General features: G+C 39.3%; 1 protein-coding gene across 2 annotated transcripts in view; it reads right to left on the bottom strand.

Moving 5' to 3' along the window:
- Positions 1 to 2201: 2201 nt before the first annotated feature.
- HOOK3 (hook microtubule tethering protein 3) overlaps positions 2202 to 16378 on the bottom strand; it is an 87403-nt gene continuing 73226 nt past the window's right edge. Inside the window, exons 20-23 of one of the 2 annotated variants that reach the window (XM_065740709.1) lie at positions 15119 to 15223; positions 14934 to 15005; positions 13497 to 13633; positions 2202 to 4442 (exon numbers count right to left, since the gene is read on the bottom strand). In XM_065740709.1, coding sequence (XP_065596781.1) covers positions 4427 to 4442; positions 13497 to 13633; positions 14934 to 15005; positions 15119 to 15223 — 330 coding nt within the window. In that variant the 3' untranslated portion in view covers positions 2202 to 4426. Of the gene's footprint in view, positions 4443 to 12952; positions 13634 to 14933; positions 15006 to 15118; positions 15224 to 16378 lie in introns of those variants that run through there. The other variant, XM_065740710.1, reaches the window with a different exon arrangement.

The following is a 16378-nucleotide window of genomic DNA, read 5'->3' as shown; positions in this document are numbered from 1 at the left end:
GTTCTGTGTATGGAGCAGAGAAGGCTGCGAGAACTCACTGCAGCCTTCCAGTATTTAAAGAGAGAGATAGATAAACACGAGGAAAATCAACTTTTTACCATAGGTAGATAGTGATAGGACAAGTGGGGATGATTTTAAATGAAAGGAGAAGAGATTTAGGTTAGGTGTCAGTCGAGTTTTTCACATGGAGCATGGTGAGGCAGTGGCTCAGGCTGTCCAGAGAGGTGGATGCCCCATCCCTGGAAGTGTTCAAGGCTGGGTTGGGTGGGGCCCTGGAGAGGCTGCTCTAGTACTTGGTCTAGTGGTTGGCAGCAGGGGGTTGGAACTCAATGATCCTTGGGGTCCCTTCCAGCCCAAACCATTCTATGAACTGGTGGAAGTACTCACAGAGGTTTTTGATGATTAATATCATATGTATGTGCTTCCTTACTGTGCAGCTTCACATCCGGGCAGCAGTGAATTGCTGGGCCTGCAGTGTGTAGCTGCCTGCCTTGTGCATGTCATAAGCCAAGCTGTGCCTGTGCCACTGCACAAAGCTTTGTCCTTTTACTGCTGACAAGGAACTAGTTCAGCCAGATGTTGGTCTGGAGCAAGCAAGACTGTGAGAGTGTGTGTCCGGGGCAGGAGGAGGGCAGGTTTCTATTACCAAAACACAGCTGTGAAGATACATAGACTTTTTTGAAGGTGCAAGGGGAGCAAGTCGGTGAGCTGAGTGTCCATCAGCAATGAGGAATTCTGCCATCTTCTAATCAGAATGTGTTTGTTTTAAAGGCCCATGATCTGCTTTAATCAAGAACTTTTTCTTTAATTTTCTGGTTTTTAATCTGTGATGATACTATGTTAAATAAGGACATTTACACAAGGTGGTTGATAAACAGGATGAAAATGTGTATCAGCTTCCATCCAACTCTTAAATACTGCCTGACACCCTTGGGTGTGGGTCATGGGGCTGGTGATGCAGGCTGTTTTTGGGCTGGATCAGGTGTTTTGGGGTAAGGTGAGTGGGAAGGAGCTTGGTTTTCTTCCACTCTCCTCCCCAGCACTGAAGGGGCTGTGAGCCCTGTTAGACCTGGAATTGTGCTCTAAGCAGCTTCTGTACACTAAGTCGATGGAGAAAGTGCAGGCATTTTGCAGTGGAGAGGCATGAGTCTATGGAACAAGAGGTGAAGGGGGTGCCCTGCTGCCCATCCCAAAAGACTCCGCTGCTTCCTGGGCTTCAAGAACTTACCTGGGAGAAGCCTCCTTGATGAGTTCAGGTACATCACTTCTTCTCCTGTCCTTTACCCTGGCCCAGCTGAGCCTCATTTCAGTCACATAAATAGGAAGTGCTACTGACTACAACTCATTTTGTCCTCAAAGGCTGCTGGGACAATGAGAAAGGAGAAATGTAAAGGAGAACTGTAGTTGCTGGCTCAGACTATTACCAGATGTCTTTCTTACACCCCCAGCCAGTGGGTGGGGATGTAAGAAATTTGGAGTGCTCTTCAAAGGCAAGGGTCACATTACCCATGTTCTTCCCACTCTGCTAAGGTCTGTGCTAAGCACTGACTGAGTATAAAAGCTGCTGCTAGGACACATCATCACTTGCTGCAAACAGCACTTCAGGCTCCAACTAGTAACTTGATCATGAACTGTGTGCTGGCGTCAGTTTGTAATTCAGTACCAAAGAAAGGCAAAACAAGCACTTCTATTTTATATAAGCCTTTATTTACAACTTGTTTAACAACTGTACACTCTTCTGTAACCTTGGAAGCATTAGTGAATTTGACTGGGAAAAAATATTAAACCCTTTGATTCTAATGGCCATTACTGGGTATTTTTGGTCTATGTACAGATATGTATATTAATACTGCTACCATGACAATCTGGTAATTACACAATTCATAGATGAACCGAAATGGGAAATTAATGCTTTGACACTCTACAAATCCATTATTTTTATGGAAAATACCATCAACTTCACAAACAGTTACTTTGATAATTGGTCAACACACAATTTGGGACTGTCAAACAAGCTGCTATGAAGGAAGTAGAAGAGTTTCTATGCAGCATAAATGAAGTTAGTACACCAGAGACGTGCTGGAGCTCAGCCCTGAGCTGTGGGCTCACGGTCATGGCAGTGAAGTGGCACTGCTCTGATGGAAGTGGCCAGCTAAGTACTAAGAGCCACCCTCATGCTGCTCCGCCACATCACTGCACGCTTTGTCAAGCTAAACACGATTATGTGTAAATGTCTTCAGGCTCAAGGACAACTGATATGTAGTTCCTAACTGCACAGACCACATGGAGAAATGAGGTACAGCTCAGCTTCAGCCTGGGACACCCTTGCAGGCAGGTGTGGCAAACAGCTATCCCCGCACACCCTGCGCAGGGCCACCCTGGCCCCGCACCCAGCTTGGCCTGGAGAAGGGCACGCCCAACAGAAGCTGCACTGGTGATGAGAAACAAACTATGCCTCACACACAACAGAAAGGAGGTTTTTCTATAAAGTTTGCCCTGACACAGAACAGAGGACCCATGGCTAGGACCTGGATTGGTGAAAACCCCTTAGCTCTGCTAGGCTCAGTCTGATGGAAGTGCTGCTGGCATCACTGCAGGAATGCATAACACATCACAGCCCTGATATGTCCTGCAGGTCACATCAGACGTCTCTGCCTCAGGTCCTGGTGGACCAGGAAAGACATATCCCCATGTGGGAGACCTGCTGGGCTGTCACCCGCAGGCTCCCCATCTGCTATGGTGTCTGGCATGGTGTCCAGGAGGGAACTCGGCACATGCGTCTCACTGGGATCCTCATGCTGGCCCTCTGCCTCTGTCTGTTGCAGCCCAACCTGCCCTTCCCTGCTGAGGTAGCATGGGGACAGGCCCTGCCTGCTCTCCAGCTCACAACGCCTCTGCTGCAGTGGGCACAGTGCTTGGGGTCTGAGCACCTCTGCTGTCCCAGCACAGAGGTCCATGAGGGCTGAGCAGCTCTGGCATCCCAACACAAGGGCACAGCCTTCCAAGGCCCCAGGCGCCTGCAGGGACCAACAGACACACAACGTGTCTCCAGTATAGGGGTGCTCAGGTGGAAAACAGGGCTCACTGGTACACTACTGCCTGAATAAGCAAAACTATTCCTGGAGTAAACAGAGTAAGTACATGCATATATTTTTGCAGGATTAAGATCCAAGTGAGCAAGAATGGGGTTTCTCAAGAACTGGACTTAAGCCCAACAACTTGCAGTTCTCTTCATTTGCATTCTTTTGAGATGCTGGGAGGGCCCCGTGGCCTCACCCGGCCTGTTAGAAGCTAACTGCTACACAACAAACACCCTCCCTTACACCACCACAGTACTCCCTTCGCCTTCTGAATCTTTCCATTACTGGGCATCCAGCTCAGAACAAAGATACAGTAGTACAAATGTGCAGATATTTAAAAATATTAAATAAGCAGCTTTTAAAAATTAATATAGGCAGCACAAAGCACTTTGAATTACACTGTCTAAATATTGCAAATCTTATAGCTAAACTTCATAATACAAAGAAACAGCCAAGCTAGTGCAACTGGAAATCAAATAGCTAAGACTGCAATAATGAGGGGAAAAAAACAGTACAAGTAAAATATAAACAACCCAAATTTTAAACTGTCCAGGACAATCTGAATAATACTGAAAGTGTGGCCAGCTTTCACATTTATCCCCATTCACATACTTTCCTTGGATTGTTTAATAATTGTACACAGAGTGGAAATAAAAAGTTTCTGAGAGAAACAGATGACACAGCTAAAACATATAGAGAAAAATACAACAGCCACAGTCTACTGCATATATACATAGTAAGGAAGCAAGGCAGTGCCTGTGAACAAAGGACTGCACAGTTCTCTGTCTCACAGACTATCTGATGAACCTTGCTCGGCTTCCTACAGAAGTTGGCTGTCCGAACAGCCATTCCTCCTGGTAACACACCTCCTTGGCTTCACTTTTAATTCATTTAAAAGATTCAAGCTACATCCTTTAAGGGTGCAGGTGCTTTAAAGAGTCACCAAAAGGCATTTTTAGAAACTTGTTAAGACTATATTTTCATAGTTCAGAATATACAAATGTTGCAGGAAGTCTGTGTGTTAATGCTGTTAATCAGAATTAAATGGACAGACAAATAAATGTAGAGCTGACAGTGCTCTGTCAGTTTGCAGAACGCCTCCTGTAGAGTTCTTAATACTGGACTTCCGCTCTTTTAGCCCCACAGGAGACTTTTTGTGAAGAGAAAGAGTAAATGGAAGCGGGAAATGGGAAAGCCACTCCCCAAGATGACAAACTTCTCTGCAAGTAGATCTCCCTTTGAAATCAGATGCCCATAAGTGTAGAACTGGTTAAGTTTTGGTTATGCAGTCTGGACAGAAAAGCAAGTCATGCATTGAACAGTCCCTGTTATAATAATGCTGCGGGTCATGCAACCATATCACTGCAAATAAAAGAATAAAGAATAAAGTTAAAAAGCAGATAATGCATTATGATTAAGTAGATTTAAAAAAAAAAGACAACAGAGAACAGAACAAGCATTTGTAAAGTAGCTCAGTAAGGCTGCATAGCCTTATAGCTGTGCAAATTCACAGGGCAAATGTCTTTGCGAGAACAAGTCTTTAACAGGAATATTATATTCGAAATTAGAAAGAGTGACACAACACTTTTGAACAAAACCTAAATTTAGATGTAGTTCAGTAACACTTCAACCTTTTTGAGGAAAGTCCTGGAAGGCACCATTCTCAACCAATGCAGCTATAGAAAATAAAGAGGCTCTTCTGGCATTCCTGCTGTTTATAACTAGCTGAAAAAACACAACACAATATAAAGTGGAAATTGCCTGTCCATACTGTGCACAGTCACATATGAAAACAATCAGTGTCAGAATGACTCTGTCTGAGCCCTCAATTTCTGAACACCACTGAATACTTCAAATGTTTATCAATGCTAATCCCATGCATGATGATAGTTTTAACATCAGTGTCAGTGCCTTCTGACACTGGCAAGTTCCATTAATTGCATGCAAAACCAGGTTTTAATTGCAAGGAAATTATAGGTACACTTGTTAAAATACACAAAGCTGATGCCACTGAGCAGCAATAAGAGCATGTCATAGTATTGTGTAAATGAAGATAAGTCACTAAGTCTGGAGAACTGGGAAGGCTGGCACATGGCTCTGCCCTTGCTGATACCTCCCCCTCATGGCAACTGGACTGGAGAGGTGGGACAATTTAACAACAAAGCTATAGCTATAGTGCTTTCAGATTCCTCCTGTTACACAGCACAGTGCTGCACTGACTGCCCCTTCTCATTTTCACCTTTCACTCATGGTGATGATAACAAAAAGAAATGTATCTCCACCAAACTGAAATCATTCTGTGTGAACTGTTTCTCTCCCCATTTCTTTCACCCTAGAACTGCATGGAGTCAAGAATGGTTTAAGAATAGTTCTTGTAAAAGGAAAACTCAGAATGAAGAATATTTATAACTAAATGCAAGGACATACTGCAAGAAAAAAAACACACCACAAAACAAAAACAAATGAACAAAAAAAAAAAAAAAAAACCTCGCCTTTCAGCTACAGTTCTGCAGCCTGTAAATCTCTCTTCTGTTCCTTCTCATCCACCAACTAAGAACACACATTGTAGTTGAAAAATAAAGAGAAAGAAACATAAAGAAATAAAATGGAACAAAAATAGAAAATGCTTTAAAAGGAGCACATTCAAAGCAGACCTTGAGTATATAATGGAGTTATTACTGTCTGCTTGAGATGTGCAGTTATGCTAGCCTGCACTGCCTGGCTGAGAGCAGAAAGTTACAGAGTTCAGAATTAATAACATGGATATTACTGTAGTTGGTCAACAAAAAAGACAAGTTTATCCTACACCAGAATGCATCTATTCTGTTATGTATAGGTGATTTCTTTGTTTTGGAATACCTCTGAAGATGAAACAATACTTTCAAAATCAACCTCTGAAGCAGTAACACTCCAGAAGATGACAAACGTGAAATATGATAGTAAATTCCCTCCATGTAACCTGTTGTTTATTCTGCATCGTCTCCAGAATGGGTCAGTTTATTTTGCAGATGACCTGTCTGCAGAGGAGTGACTTCAATTTTCTTGAGTCCAAAATATTCCAGTTACAAAAATACTGAAGCCCACTGTTATCCTGGTGGATTATTTCTTAGCAAAATGCTTCCTTTCAATGTTCAGCATCAGAACTGATTAGCTCTACTTCGTTACAGGTGATCAATCAGAACCTCAGAACTTCTCTGTCATCCTGTGGTTTTTCTGCTCACTGGGATGACTCCAGCATGCTACAGCCTCAGAAAGAATTTCTGAATTTCTAATTTCCACCAGTCAGCTCTGTAGGCATCTATCAACACACCTCCCTAGCAACACTGCTTACACAAAACAAATCTGATCTAAAATAACCCCAGCCATATCTAATCTCTAAGCAAACATGTTTTTCCCTATTCATTGTGTGTATGGAGTCTTAAGAAAGATCAAGCTTCTCAGCCAATTTGTGGTCTGTAACCAGCATTTTTAACACAATCACCGATGTAAGAAGAGCAACAGAGCCCCCTTAACTGCCCTTAGATTTCTCTTTCTGCAGATTTCTTAACATTACTTACTGGTTTCTACTGCCAAGGGTAGAAACCCTTTCTTTTTCTTTCTGCACATATTCTTTCTACATTATCTCCATGTTATTTCCTTAGACATTTTAAACAAACCTCTCAACTTGCCATCGTCCAGAGCCATGTCAACACCACATTTTTATAATTCTTACAACTACACAATACAAAGTGGACTATAAATTCTAAGTAGTGTGGCATTACAATGTCATGTTTATTACTACTCTAAGATTTTACTGGTACTGTTAAATACAAACTTTAATGTCTCTCTCAAAACCACTGATACTCTCAAATTCTCCTGGTCACAAACCTTTGATGACTAAGAACTAAAATCGTTGCTTTATACAAATGTGTATTACATAAGGAATGCTTTATTCAAATCCAAATCAAAAAGTCTAACAGCTTTATCACAACTCCTCATACATTACTCCATTTGGGATTTTCTTTAAAAATTCAGCTCAGTTTCATGACCATGCTTACAATTCAAGCATGTTAACAAGCTAACAAATGGCCTTTATCACAGAATCACAGAATTGTAAGGGTTGGAAGGGACGTCCAGAGATCATTTAAGTCCAACCACCCTGCAAAGCAGCTCCCTAGACCAGGTTGCACAGGTTGCTCCTGAACATCTCCAGAGAAGGAGACTCCACAACTTCTTTGGGCAGCCTGTGCCAGGGACTCGGATTTCAGCTGGGAAAGAGCTGATTTTCTTCATCTCATATGATGCTATGTTTCAGCTTTAGGAGACAATGTTGACTACCAGGAGCTGGGTGGGCACAGAACAGCTGACCTAACCTGGTCAAAGGGATATTCCATACTATATGACATAATGTAGAAAAAATAAGATCAAATTTTTATTCAACTTCCTAAAATAAAAAGAAAACTAAGATTTGCCACTTAAGACAACCTTCAAAAAGTCATATTTTCTTTACAAACTCTTTTATACTTAGATCAAGTTTATTTGTACTTGTAAAAATGTCAATTTTCTTATCTCCTGAGGTTAGGGATAATCTTTAGAGATTCAAGTTCTTTTTGGAGAACAACCCCTACATCAATGGAAAAATTCTCTCTTGCAGTATTTCAGATTTATGCCATGCTACTGTAGCTAACAGCACTTCAAAGTGCTAAAAATGTTTGACTTTGAGAAAATTAAAATAATCACTTTGCTTGTTCTGAAATGTGAGATTCGACATCATCTGACAGTAAAGAACCTCTCCAGTGTAAAGCAATGAACAAAGTCACCAAAAATGCTGTCCCAATTGACCCAGATTTCCCTTTTCTGGCAACATTGCTCATGTAATATGGCTCATTCTCTGAGATCCAACAGCAGCAAGAAATTTTTATCTGACAGAAGAAACACAGCTGCAGTCCGAAATCAACATGTAGTGCTGAAGATAGAGACTGAAGGATAAGCTAGGTGTTTTCAAAATGATCTTGTATATAACATACACAGCAAACAGCATCCATAGAAATCCTTGGTTTGCCATCAAAACTAACTAATGGAGGAATCTACTTCAGGACAATCCCATAACTCTGATAAGGTCTAAAAGCAAAGATCAGAACCTGGGCTGTAATACGGTCAATAGCTAAATCATCTACTAAAAACTACTGGATAAGGACTTTTACCACAGCATTTACCATAAGCTCCACTACCTAAAATAAGAAACTAGAATAACTTGTTTGGGTAGCTGGCATACTTGGCTACACTGCCAGGTATTGGTACAATGTCCTGTGGGACTGTTTCACTTGTCAAGTTTCCTATGGCTTCTCTATCTACATTCATCAGCAGGTTCATGTATCAATTCATTTAATGAGCTGATACAATTACAAAATCATCTTTGTAGCCAAATATTTCAGTGAATTCACTAAAGCAGAGTCAAGTAGAGACAGAGAACAAGTCATCAGAATCTCCAATCACTGCAGGAAGATTGTCAGCTGAGAAAATTTACGGGGATTTGCTATTACAGATGAAAGAAGTCTGAGATGGCTGTGTTTGATAATCACAGCTTCTACCTTAAACAGGGAAAGCCTCCAGTACTTAAATCAACTGCAATTCAAAATTACTAAGAAAAATGAACAAGTCCAAAGGCTCAGGTTCCACTTCTCTACTTTTAAACTACCACCTGAAAGCAAAACTGTGAAAGACATACTGCTCCTCAGATTTTGTACTTAACACTAGTTTGCATCTGCCACCTCCACCTTCAAACCATGGAAATAAACTCCTATTTTTACTTACATCCTGAAGAGTTATTAAGAGGCTACTGTTCTTCATCTCAGCTTCCAGAGGGAAGAACAGTCGCAGGAGCAAAGTAACAAAATCAGTCATGTCATACAGTTTCCTCCATTCCTTCAAAGTTACCAGCCTGTGATGTGGCTAGGATCCTACTCAGAGCTTGGTAACTTCCTTCAGCCTGACCTCAAATGAGCTGGCTTGAAGTCATTCAAAGTTCAAGTAAGACTCACTCCTTGCCAATTCTTTCTCCTACAGCAGCACATGCAGTGCTGTCTCTCCTGATGAAAGACACAAAGTAGAAATGTAATACACTCACCAATACAAAAAAGCTGGATTTCTCATACCTGTGAGGGAACATGTCCTGGCTGCATGCAGTTTTTTGTGTCTCAGAACCTCATTCATCAAATTTCATGCCTATGCAATCTTTACATTCAAACTGTTATGTCTGTAATGATCCACCTTTCCATTTTAACAGAACGCTAAGCATACCATATTGTCAGCACCAGATAATACTGCTTATTACTACCTTCTGACGAGGTTTTTCTCAAAAGCATGAGATTTCCTGAGATCACATTTCGATCAGACTAATTTTTTACTATTTTACAGGTAGCAGCCATGAAGTACAAGTACTTGCTTTGCCAGGTGGAAAAGAACATCACTTAAAAGAGTTTTTTCCACCAAAGGAACATCTTCTAACTATTTATTTGCACAACACAGGTGAGGAAAATGCCTGCAAAATTTGCTAAACTTGCTTTAGACATGTCAAAGCTTATCAACATCATATTATTGCAAAACAAGAGTCCACACATTCTACCTAAAACACATGTGCAAAAACCCCCAAGAAGTCAGTATTATAGATCTGACTTTGAGTGCAAAACCAGCTCCCTCATAAATCCTTGCAAAATGACAAAATGTCCAGGAAGAAAAAATATCTAAAAATAAGTAAAATTCAGTATGTTTTTTGTTTCATCAGAGGAAAAAAAAAGGAAAAAAACAGCCACATTCAAGATAATTAAATGCACTAAAAAAATCACCCAGGAAGCTATGAAGTGAGTAGTCTAGAAAAGTAGAGAACTGAGGAGAAGCAAAAGCTACTTCCACCTGTCAAAATATCAAGTCTTTAAAATTGACAAATCCTCTTAAATTTTGTTTGACAGTCTGCACATACCACTTACTAGTAAGATGATCATAAAGCAGCAATAGGAATTGTCAATGTTAATTCTTTCATATGCAATGAAAAAACTAATGGTGCTGCTTACTTGAACAGAAAGCCATTAAAGCACTTGCAGAGTTGTTACTACTACTGTAAGAACAGCACAGAATTACCATTTGCTTATTTCCAAAGAGATACAAGTTGACTACAAGCTGTTTTTCAGTATTTGCTTCATTTTACAATATATTAAGTTGTGTGCTCTCTCAGTTTGTTTCCCTCTGCACTGTGGGTGGGACTCACAACCCTTACATCAGATTCCTCTGGTTGTTACTTAACTTGGAAAATAGAGCTAACCATTCAAGTAGTTAAATGCTGCTATAAGAGATCTGAGAAATTTGAACTTTTTTTTAAATGTACATTAATTTATGCTAAAAACACGGAAGTATAGAAACCAAGCTACACACACATTCTTTAAGAAGAGAAACTATGCTTCAGCTCTAAGCAATGTATTTGAAATCTTTTCTTTGGCATTTAATTGAAATTCCCCAAGAAGACTGTTATGTCATATCCTCAGCATAGTATTTGGGAATGTATTCCTAGGAACTCTTCAGCTGTTTTACCACTGTCTTGCAGAACCCTTTTTCTTTAAGGCCACCCTGTTTCGTTTTGTTTTTTCCCTTGGCTTTTGTAATATATCAGGACAGCCTATAATGTTGTTTTAACAACTATCACGACAGTTTTGATATCAATACACTGCTGCCTCCAAACAAATCATCTTAGAAGTTTCTTAGAAGTATGTACTTAAGACAATTTGGTTTTAATTTTTTCTTTTTTGTTTGTTTTCTGTATGCTTTTACTGATTATATGAAGAATAGACAGCATTTACTGCTAGCTCTTCTGCACAGGTACCTTCTCCCTCGAGTAACACTAAGCCCTTATTTTTCAATAGCACAGAACTTCCAAAGCTATGTAACAAACAACGTTTCATAAGAACCATCCACACTCAGTGATCAAGAACCAAAAACACTAAAGAAGAATCAAATTTCCATAGATGACCATAAAAAGACTGACAAATATCTTACTGGAACTGGATAGAAAGAGATTACCTTTAAAGGTATACCTGTAGGATTGCAATACATTTTTCATATTTTTGTATCTGATGCAAGTTCTGTTGAAGTTTGGTGTATTTTCAACATATTATCTTACAGGAAAAGGAAAGCCCAGACAAAAAGAGGAGACTCCCATGGAGTAGAAAAATAAGCCAGCAACCATGTAGAAAGGAAAGAAGCAATGACTAAAAGCTGAAGTACGAATACTGGTTAGAAGCTCTGCCATCTCCCAGACATCAGAGGCATTTGTCATCAGAACTTTGGATGCAGACTAGAGTTAAAGTAATAAAAGCAAAAGTAGTTTTATTCTAGTGCACAAATTGCATTTAAGTATGTTAGGCATGCACCTAATAATTGCAACAACAAATGAAATTATTAGACGAATTTAAGATAACACCTCCCACTAAGGTCATGGTACTTCTTTCATGAGCAGGATTTGGCAGTCTGATAACACTAAAAAAAAAGGTGGAGCTTTAGCTATTTTTATGTTCTTCCTCTAGGTGATACAAAAAGCTGTACTCTCAAACAAAAAACTCGCTTATTTGCTCCTTGTCACACAGGATACAAGTAAATTTCTGTCTTTCCAAAGACAGAAAAAAAAGTTATTCAAATGACTACAATGGATTGCACAAGAAAAATTAGTAAAAGACCTCACACAAACTGTGGTCAGCCACTTTGGTAGGTAATGCAGATGTTTTCAAGATTTACATTAGACTTTTTTGTCCAGTTAGCATTTGGTATCTCAGTAAGAGACGCAAGAGGGTGGAAATTGTTCTAAACTGCCTTTACATCGTTACTTCTCTGCACACAAAAGCATACTTTTGCTGTCTCAGCTCTATCCTGCAAATATAGTCCAGATTTCTCATGTTATTTCTTCTCAATAAAGAGAATTTTCATATTTTATTATTAGTTTTTCCAAACGTGAAAGACAAATCTATATGCAGTTAATAGACTTCCTATGTTTTTGGTATGACTGGAGAAAAAGATCAGAACTGAAGTTTTTTCAGATACATAATGAAAACATTCTTATCCTAAATTAAAACATACTATCATGGAAGAGCATTAAGATAAAAGAATAAATATAGAAACCAGACTGCATATGGCATTGGGGCACAAACAGTCTCTAAATTATAAATGTTTAAAGTAAGATGTACAACACAAAACCTTCAACTGACACAGGTCTTTTGTGTCTGTCCATTCTTTGGGGAAAAAAAAAAAAGGGATAGCCAGAGCACAGAATCACTCAAGGAAAAAGAATTTTGTAGGATCAGGGCCTAAATTAATAACAGGAGCCCCCATCCACGTGACTGATCTATATAAAGGTTCTAGAGGGTAACATACGATTAAACAGCTACACACTACGAAGGTAGCAAATAACAGCCCACATTCAGCAAAGTCAGCAACATGCTCACCTGAAGGCACTGGTACCATTAGTAAGGCAACGGATACAACTATACCCTGAATCAACATATTAAAAGCAAGTTGCTTAGCATGGGTTGACAACTGACATAACAGTAACATCAACAACATTGGCTTAGGCCTTGATCCATTATGTACTGCAAGTCCAAAACAGTAAAATTTCAATAAAAAAGCATTTTTTTAAATGGAAGATGCAGTAGCACATTGAAGCACTGCAAATATTTCTCATTTTTTTATACTATGTAATATGCATAAAACTGATCAAGAAGAATGAGACAAACTGAAAATTAGTCTACCAGCGAAGAGAAAATACTAGTGGAGAACCAAAAACCTTAAAAAAGAATCCTGCTTCCCTACTCAATGCCAAGAACAAGAGGAAAATTAATATATAAGAATTAAAATAAAATAAAGATCATTTTTGTTGCCAATAAGTCTTTCAGATGCAAACATTTTATAATAATATTATATACTAATTTTGCATTTGCTAGAAGTTTGCAGTCTTTTTTGAAGCAACTGGTCAGCACACTAATAAAGGTCTAATTCCTTTTAAACAAAGGCAGTCAAAAGTGTGACAGCTCTTGTAGGCACAAATGTATCAGCTGTGACAGGAAATTTACACTGTTAGACAATCCACAGGAGGCTTTTTGTAAGAGACCAGACTTCATATAAACTTAAGAGGTTCCATTATTGTATGGCTAGATGTTTTAAAAAATTTGGTACATTCAGAAAAATGCACGGAGACAGAAAGAGAGAGAGAGACTCCCAAAAATACAAGCAAAGGGCTTTACAGAACAATGAGAAGCCATAATAAAATCCTGAACTTAAGGGTGATAACAAGGGTAAAAGAGAAAGGATGCCAGTTGCTTTTCCTTGAATGTCGTAATTTGCAATAGGAGTGGCCTGAATCACAGGGCAATTTTCTTTCTAGGGCCTAGGCTTCTCTACCTTGCAGTTGCTGGCTGGACATGACCAGGGTATGATCTCCTTGTGCTTGTGGCTTGCCTTTGTCTAGCAAGGAAGGACTGTCCTGAGCCTGTACTAGCCAGCCTGTCTTCTGCTGCTTTTTTATGCAGAGTCATCCCCTGTGGACAAAAAGAAACATCTCAGAAAAAAACATGATGCTAGAAAACTTTTTTCATTTATATTTTACTAGTTAACCAACACTAAGTTGTTTCAAATTTCAAACATTTTAAGGGTATGACAAAAATATTCTTCCTGATCCTTTACAAGAATCTTTTCCAATTACTGCTTAAATTTGGAGGAAATTGCTGAGAAGCAGGTCCCTTGGACAATATGCTTTCCTGCATAAGCACATGGTGACTGGACAAACCTTTTCACCTCATCACCCAATCTCCCCTTTAGTGAGCTGAGCTAGAAAAGTACTCTCTTTTGAAAATAATGAATTTTTTTTTTAATCCCTGCACCACCTCATACAGCAGGAACACATCTTGAAAGTGTGCTTCCAGTGGAAGCAAATGCAAGGAGAAAATGAGAGAAGATGTGATGGGTTGTGTGTGAAGGCTAATTAGAAAAAGATATACACAAAACCATCAACACTCATCTTGGCACACATTACTGATTATTGAACATATCTCTCAATTCAGCCCTGTCTTCTGCACATCAGTGGTAGTAATGCAATAGAACTGGCCAAGGACACTAGTCACTTAAACATACTAAAAGGATTCAAACCCTTTGCTTAAGTACTATTTTTGCCTTACTCTTCACAAACATAGAAAGAACATAGAACAGCAATAAGAATATTCATCCAAGGGAGAAAAGTGAGGAGGAATTTGAACTTTATGGTGAAGGAGAATGAAAAATGGATGTTACTCGGGGCATATTAGAACAGCAGCTTCAATACAGCCACATATTTCCAATGAGATTTCTTGAATGCATTTGTTGAAAGTGAAAGATGTCTCTGCACAAATACCCTGTAAAAGCTGTGTAGCTCCTTATGCTCTGAACAATTTAAGGGGGTGCCAGGCCTTTTGTTCACCTTTCGCTTGGGACCGAACTTGTACCCAACATTAAAGAAGGTTGCTTATCAGAGTGCTCACTGTAGTAGTAAGACTATATTGTTTCCTTTTGCCCCTTCATTAGAAACAATGGGAAGATTGGATGTTCAAGAATCAATGTAAGAAATTCAGGCACTGCATGTCAGTATAGGAATGGGCTAGAACTGCAAGATAGCAATTTGAAGCTTTCAGCTTACCCCAGTGTTATCAGAGGAATAAACTCTTACAGAGTAAAAACTTAAGAACATTAAGAAACATAGAAACATATGTACTGTGTGTTGGAAAACACTTCTCAAACAACAATAATATGTAAATAAATAAGGCATTTCACAAACAACCCATGTTTAAAAGTTTTGGAGTTTCTTACCATATTGTACCAGGCACTAACAATAAATTTCTCCTCCATTTCTCTTTGATTTTTTGTTTTTTCATATTCTTTCTATAAAACAAACAACAGTGTAAATTAAAATCAAAAATACAATGGAAGTATTAGTCTGTATCTAGAAAACAATGAGGAAATACACATCAACAAGGAAATGTGAAGATTAATACCTCCAGTGAATGAAACATTCTATCTCGTTCCTGCAACTGATTTTTCAGAGCCTGAATCTCAGGAGCTGCACCCTGGTTTTGCTTAGGATCTAAGGTACGGATGACCTGTAAGATAAGACCAATTTGTGCTTAATTATTTGCTACAAAATCAATCCAATGGAATAAAACAAATTATAACCATTTAAGGCAAGTTAAAAAACAAAAAAGTGACTTAAAACACTTCAATGGTAAGAAAAGACACCCCAAAACAGAAGGGAGGAATACGTAGTTTTAAGAGGCTGAGTCCTGCAAAACGATCTTGAAGAACTGCATGATAGATGCTCTGGACATCAGCCACAGTACACTACAGCATCTGAACAGGGGTCTCTTCTACATGATCATACAATGAAACCTCTATTGGGAAAAAAGTGACACTTAAGAAGTACCTCAGATCCACATGTGCAGGTCCTTACACTAGTTGCACTATCTTGGCCACAGTGGTGGAACTTTTTCTCAAAGGCTTTTCTCATTATAGCTTTGGTTTGTTTACTCATGGCCTGTCAACTCCTCCTTTTCGGCTTACAAATATCTTCAGTCTGGAAAGATGCCACCTGGCACCGAACGGCACTATTTCTTGAAAACTTTGTTATGTCAAGAAGTATCCTGTGCTATATGTATGGCCATTAACTTATTAATAAGACAAACTGCGGGGTAAATAACTCCCAAGGATGGTACTTCACAAAGAAATAGTATAGATGGTATATTTTGAGTAGTTCTATATAGATAGTATACAAATAATATAAAAGAGAAGATGGCTCACCTTCAGGATGTCAAGGCTCGCAGGGGACTCCACATGGGAGGGATCTCCAAGAAGAGATCCTTCCCTGGTGGTGGTCAGCCCTTAAACGGGGTTTGGGAGAGGTGGAGCCAGGCTCCACCCCTTCCAATCACACAGGTATCTCCTTCACCTGTGCCCCCATGGCTGACTCGGTGCTCACCTCAGGTGACCAATCAGTGGTTCAGGCCATGATTCGGCAGTTCCCCATACACAAATGTACACTTAGGTATGCTCACATGTGCCATTCATTACAGGCAGAATCTGAGTGCCAAAAGCCACAGAGCTAAACCAAGAACAAATCCAGCAAAACATCTAGATTCCTAACTCTTTAATAGAAGAAAACGAAAAACTTTTTGACATAATGTGGATATATAGGAAGAGTATTTATATTTGTATTTCTATATATTTCAGATTAATATATAGGTGCTGAAATAAAACAGTAT

The sequence above is a fragment of the Cyrtonyx montezumae genome, unplaced genomic scaffold, assembly GCF_038088225.1.
Source record: "Cyrtonyx montezumae isolate F1298 unplaced genomic scaffold, pur_monq_1.0 scaffold_29, whole genome shotgun sequence".
NCBI lineage: Eukaryota > Metazoa > Chordata > Aves > Galliformes > Odontophoridae > Cyrtonyx > Cyrtonyx montezumae.
The sequence above is the reverse complement of the archived record's forward strand: the minus strand, read 5'-3'. Positions and strand labels throughout refer to the sequence as shown.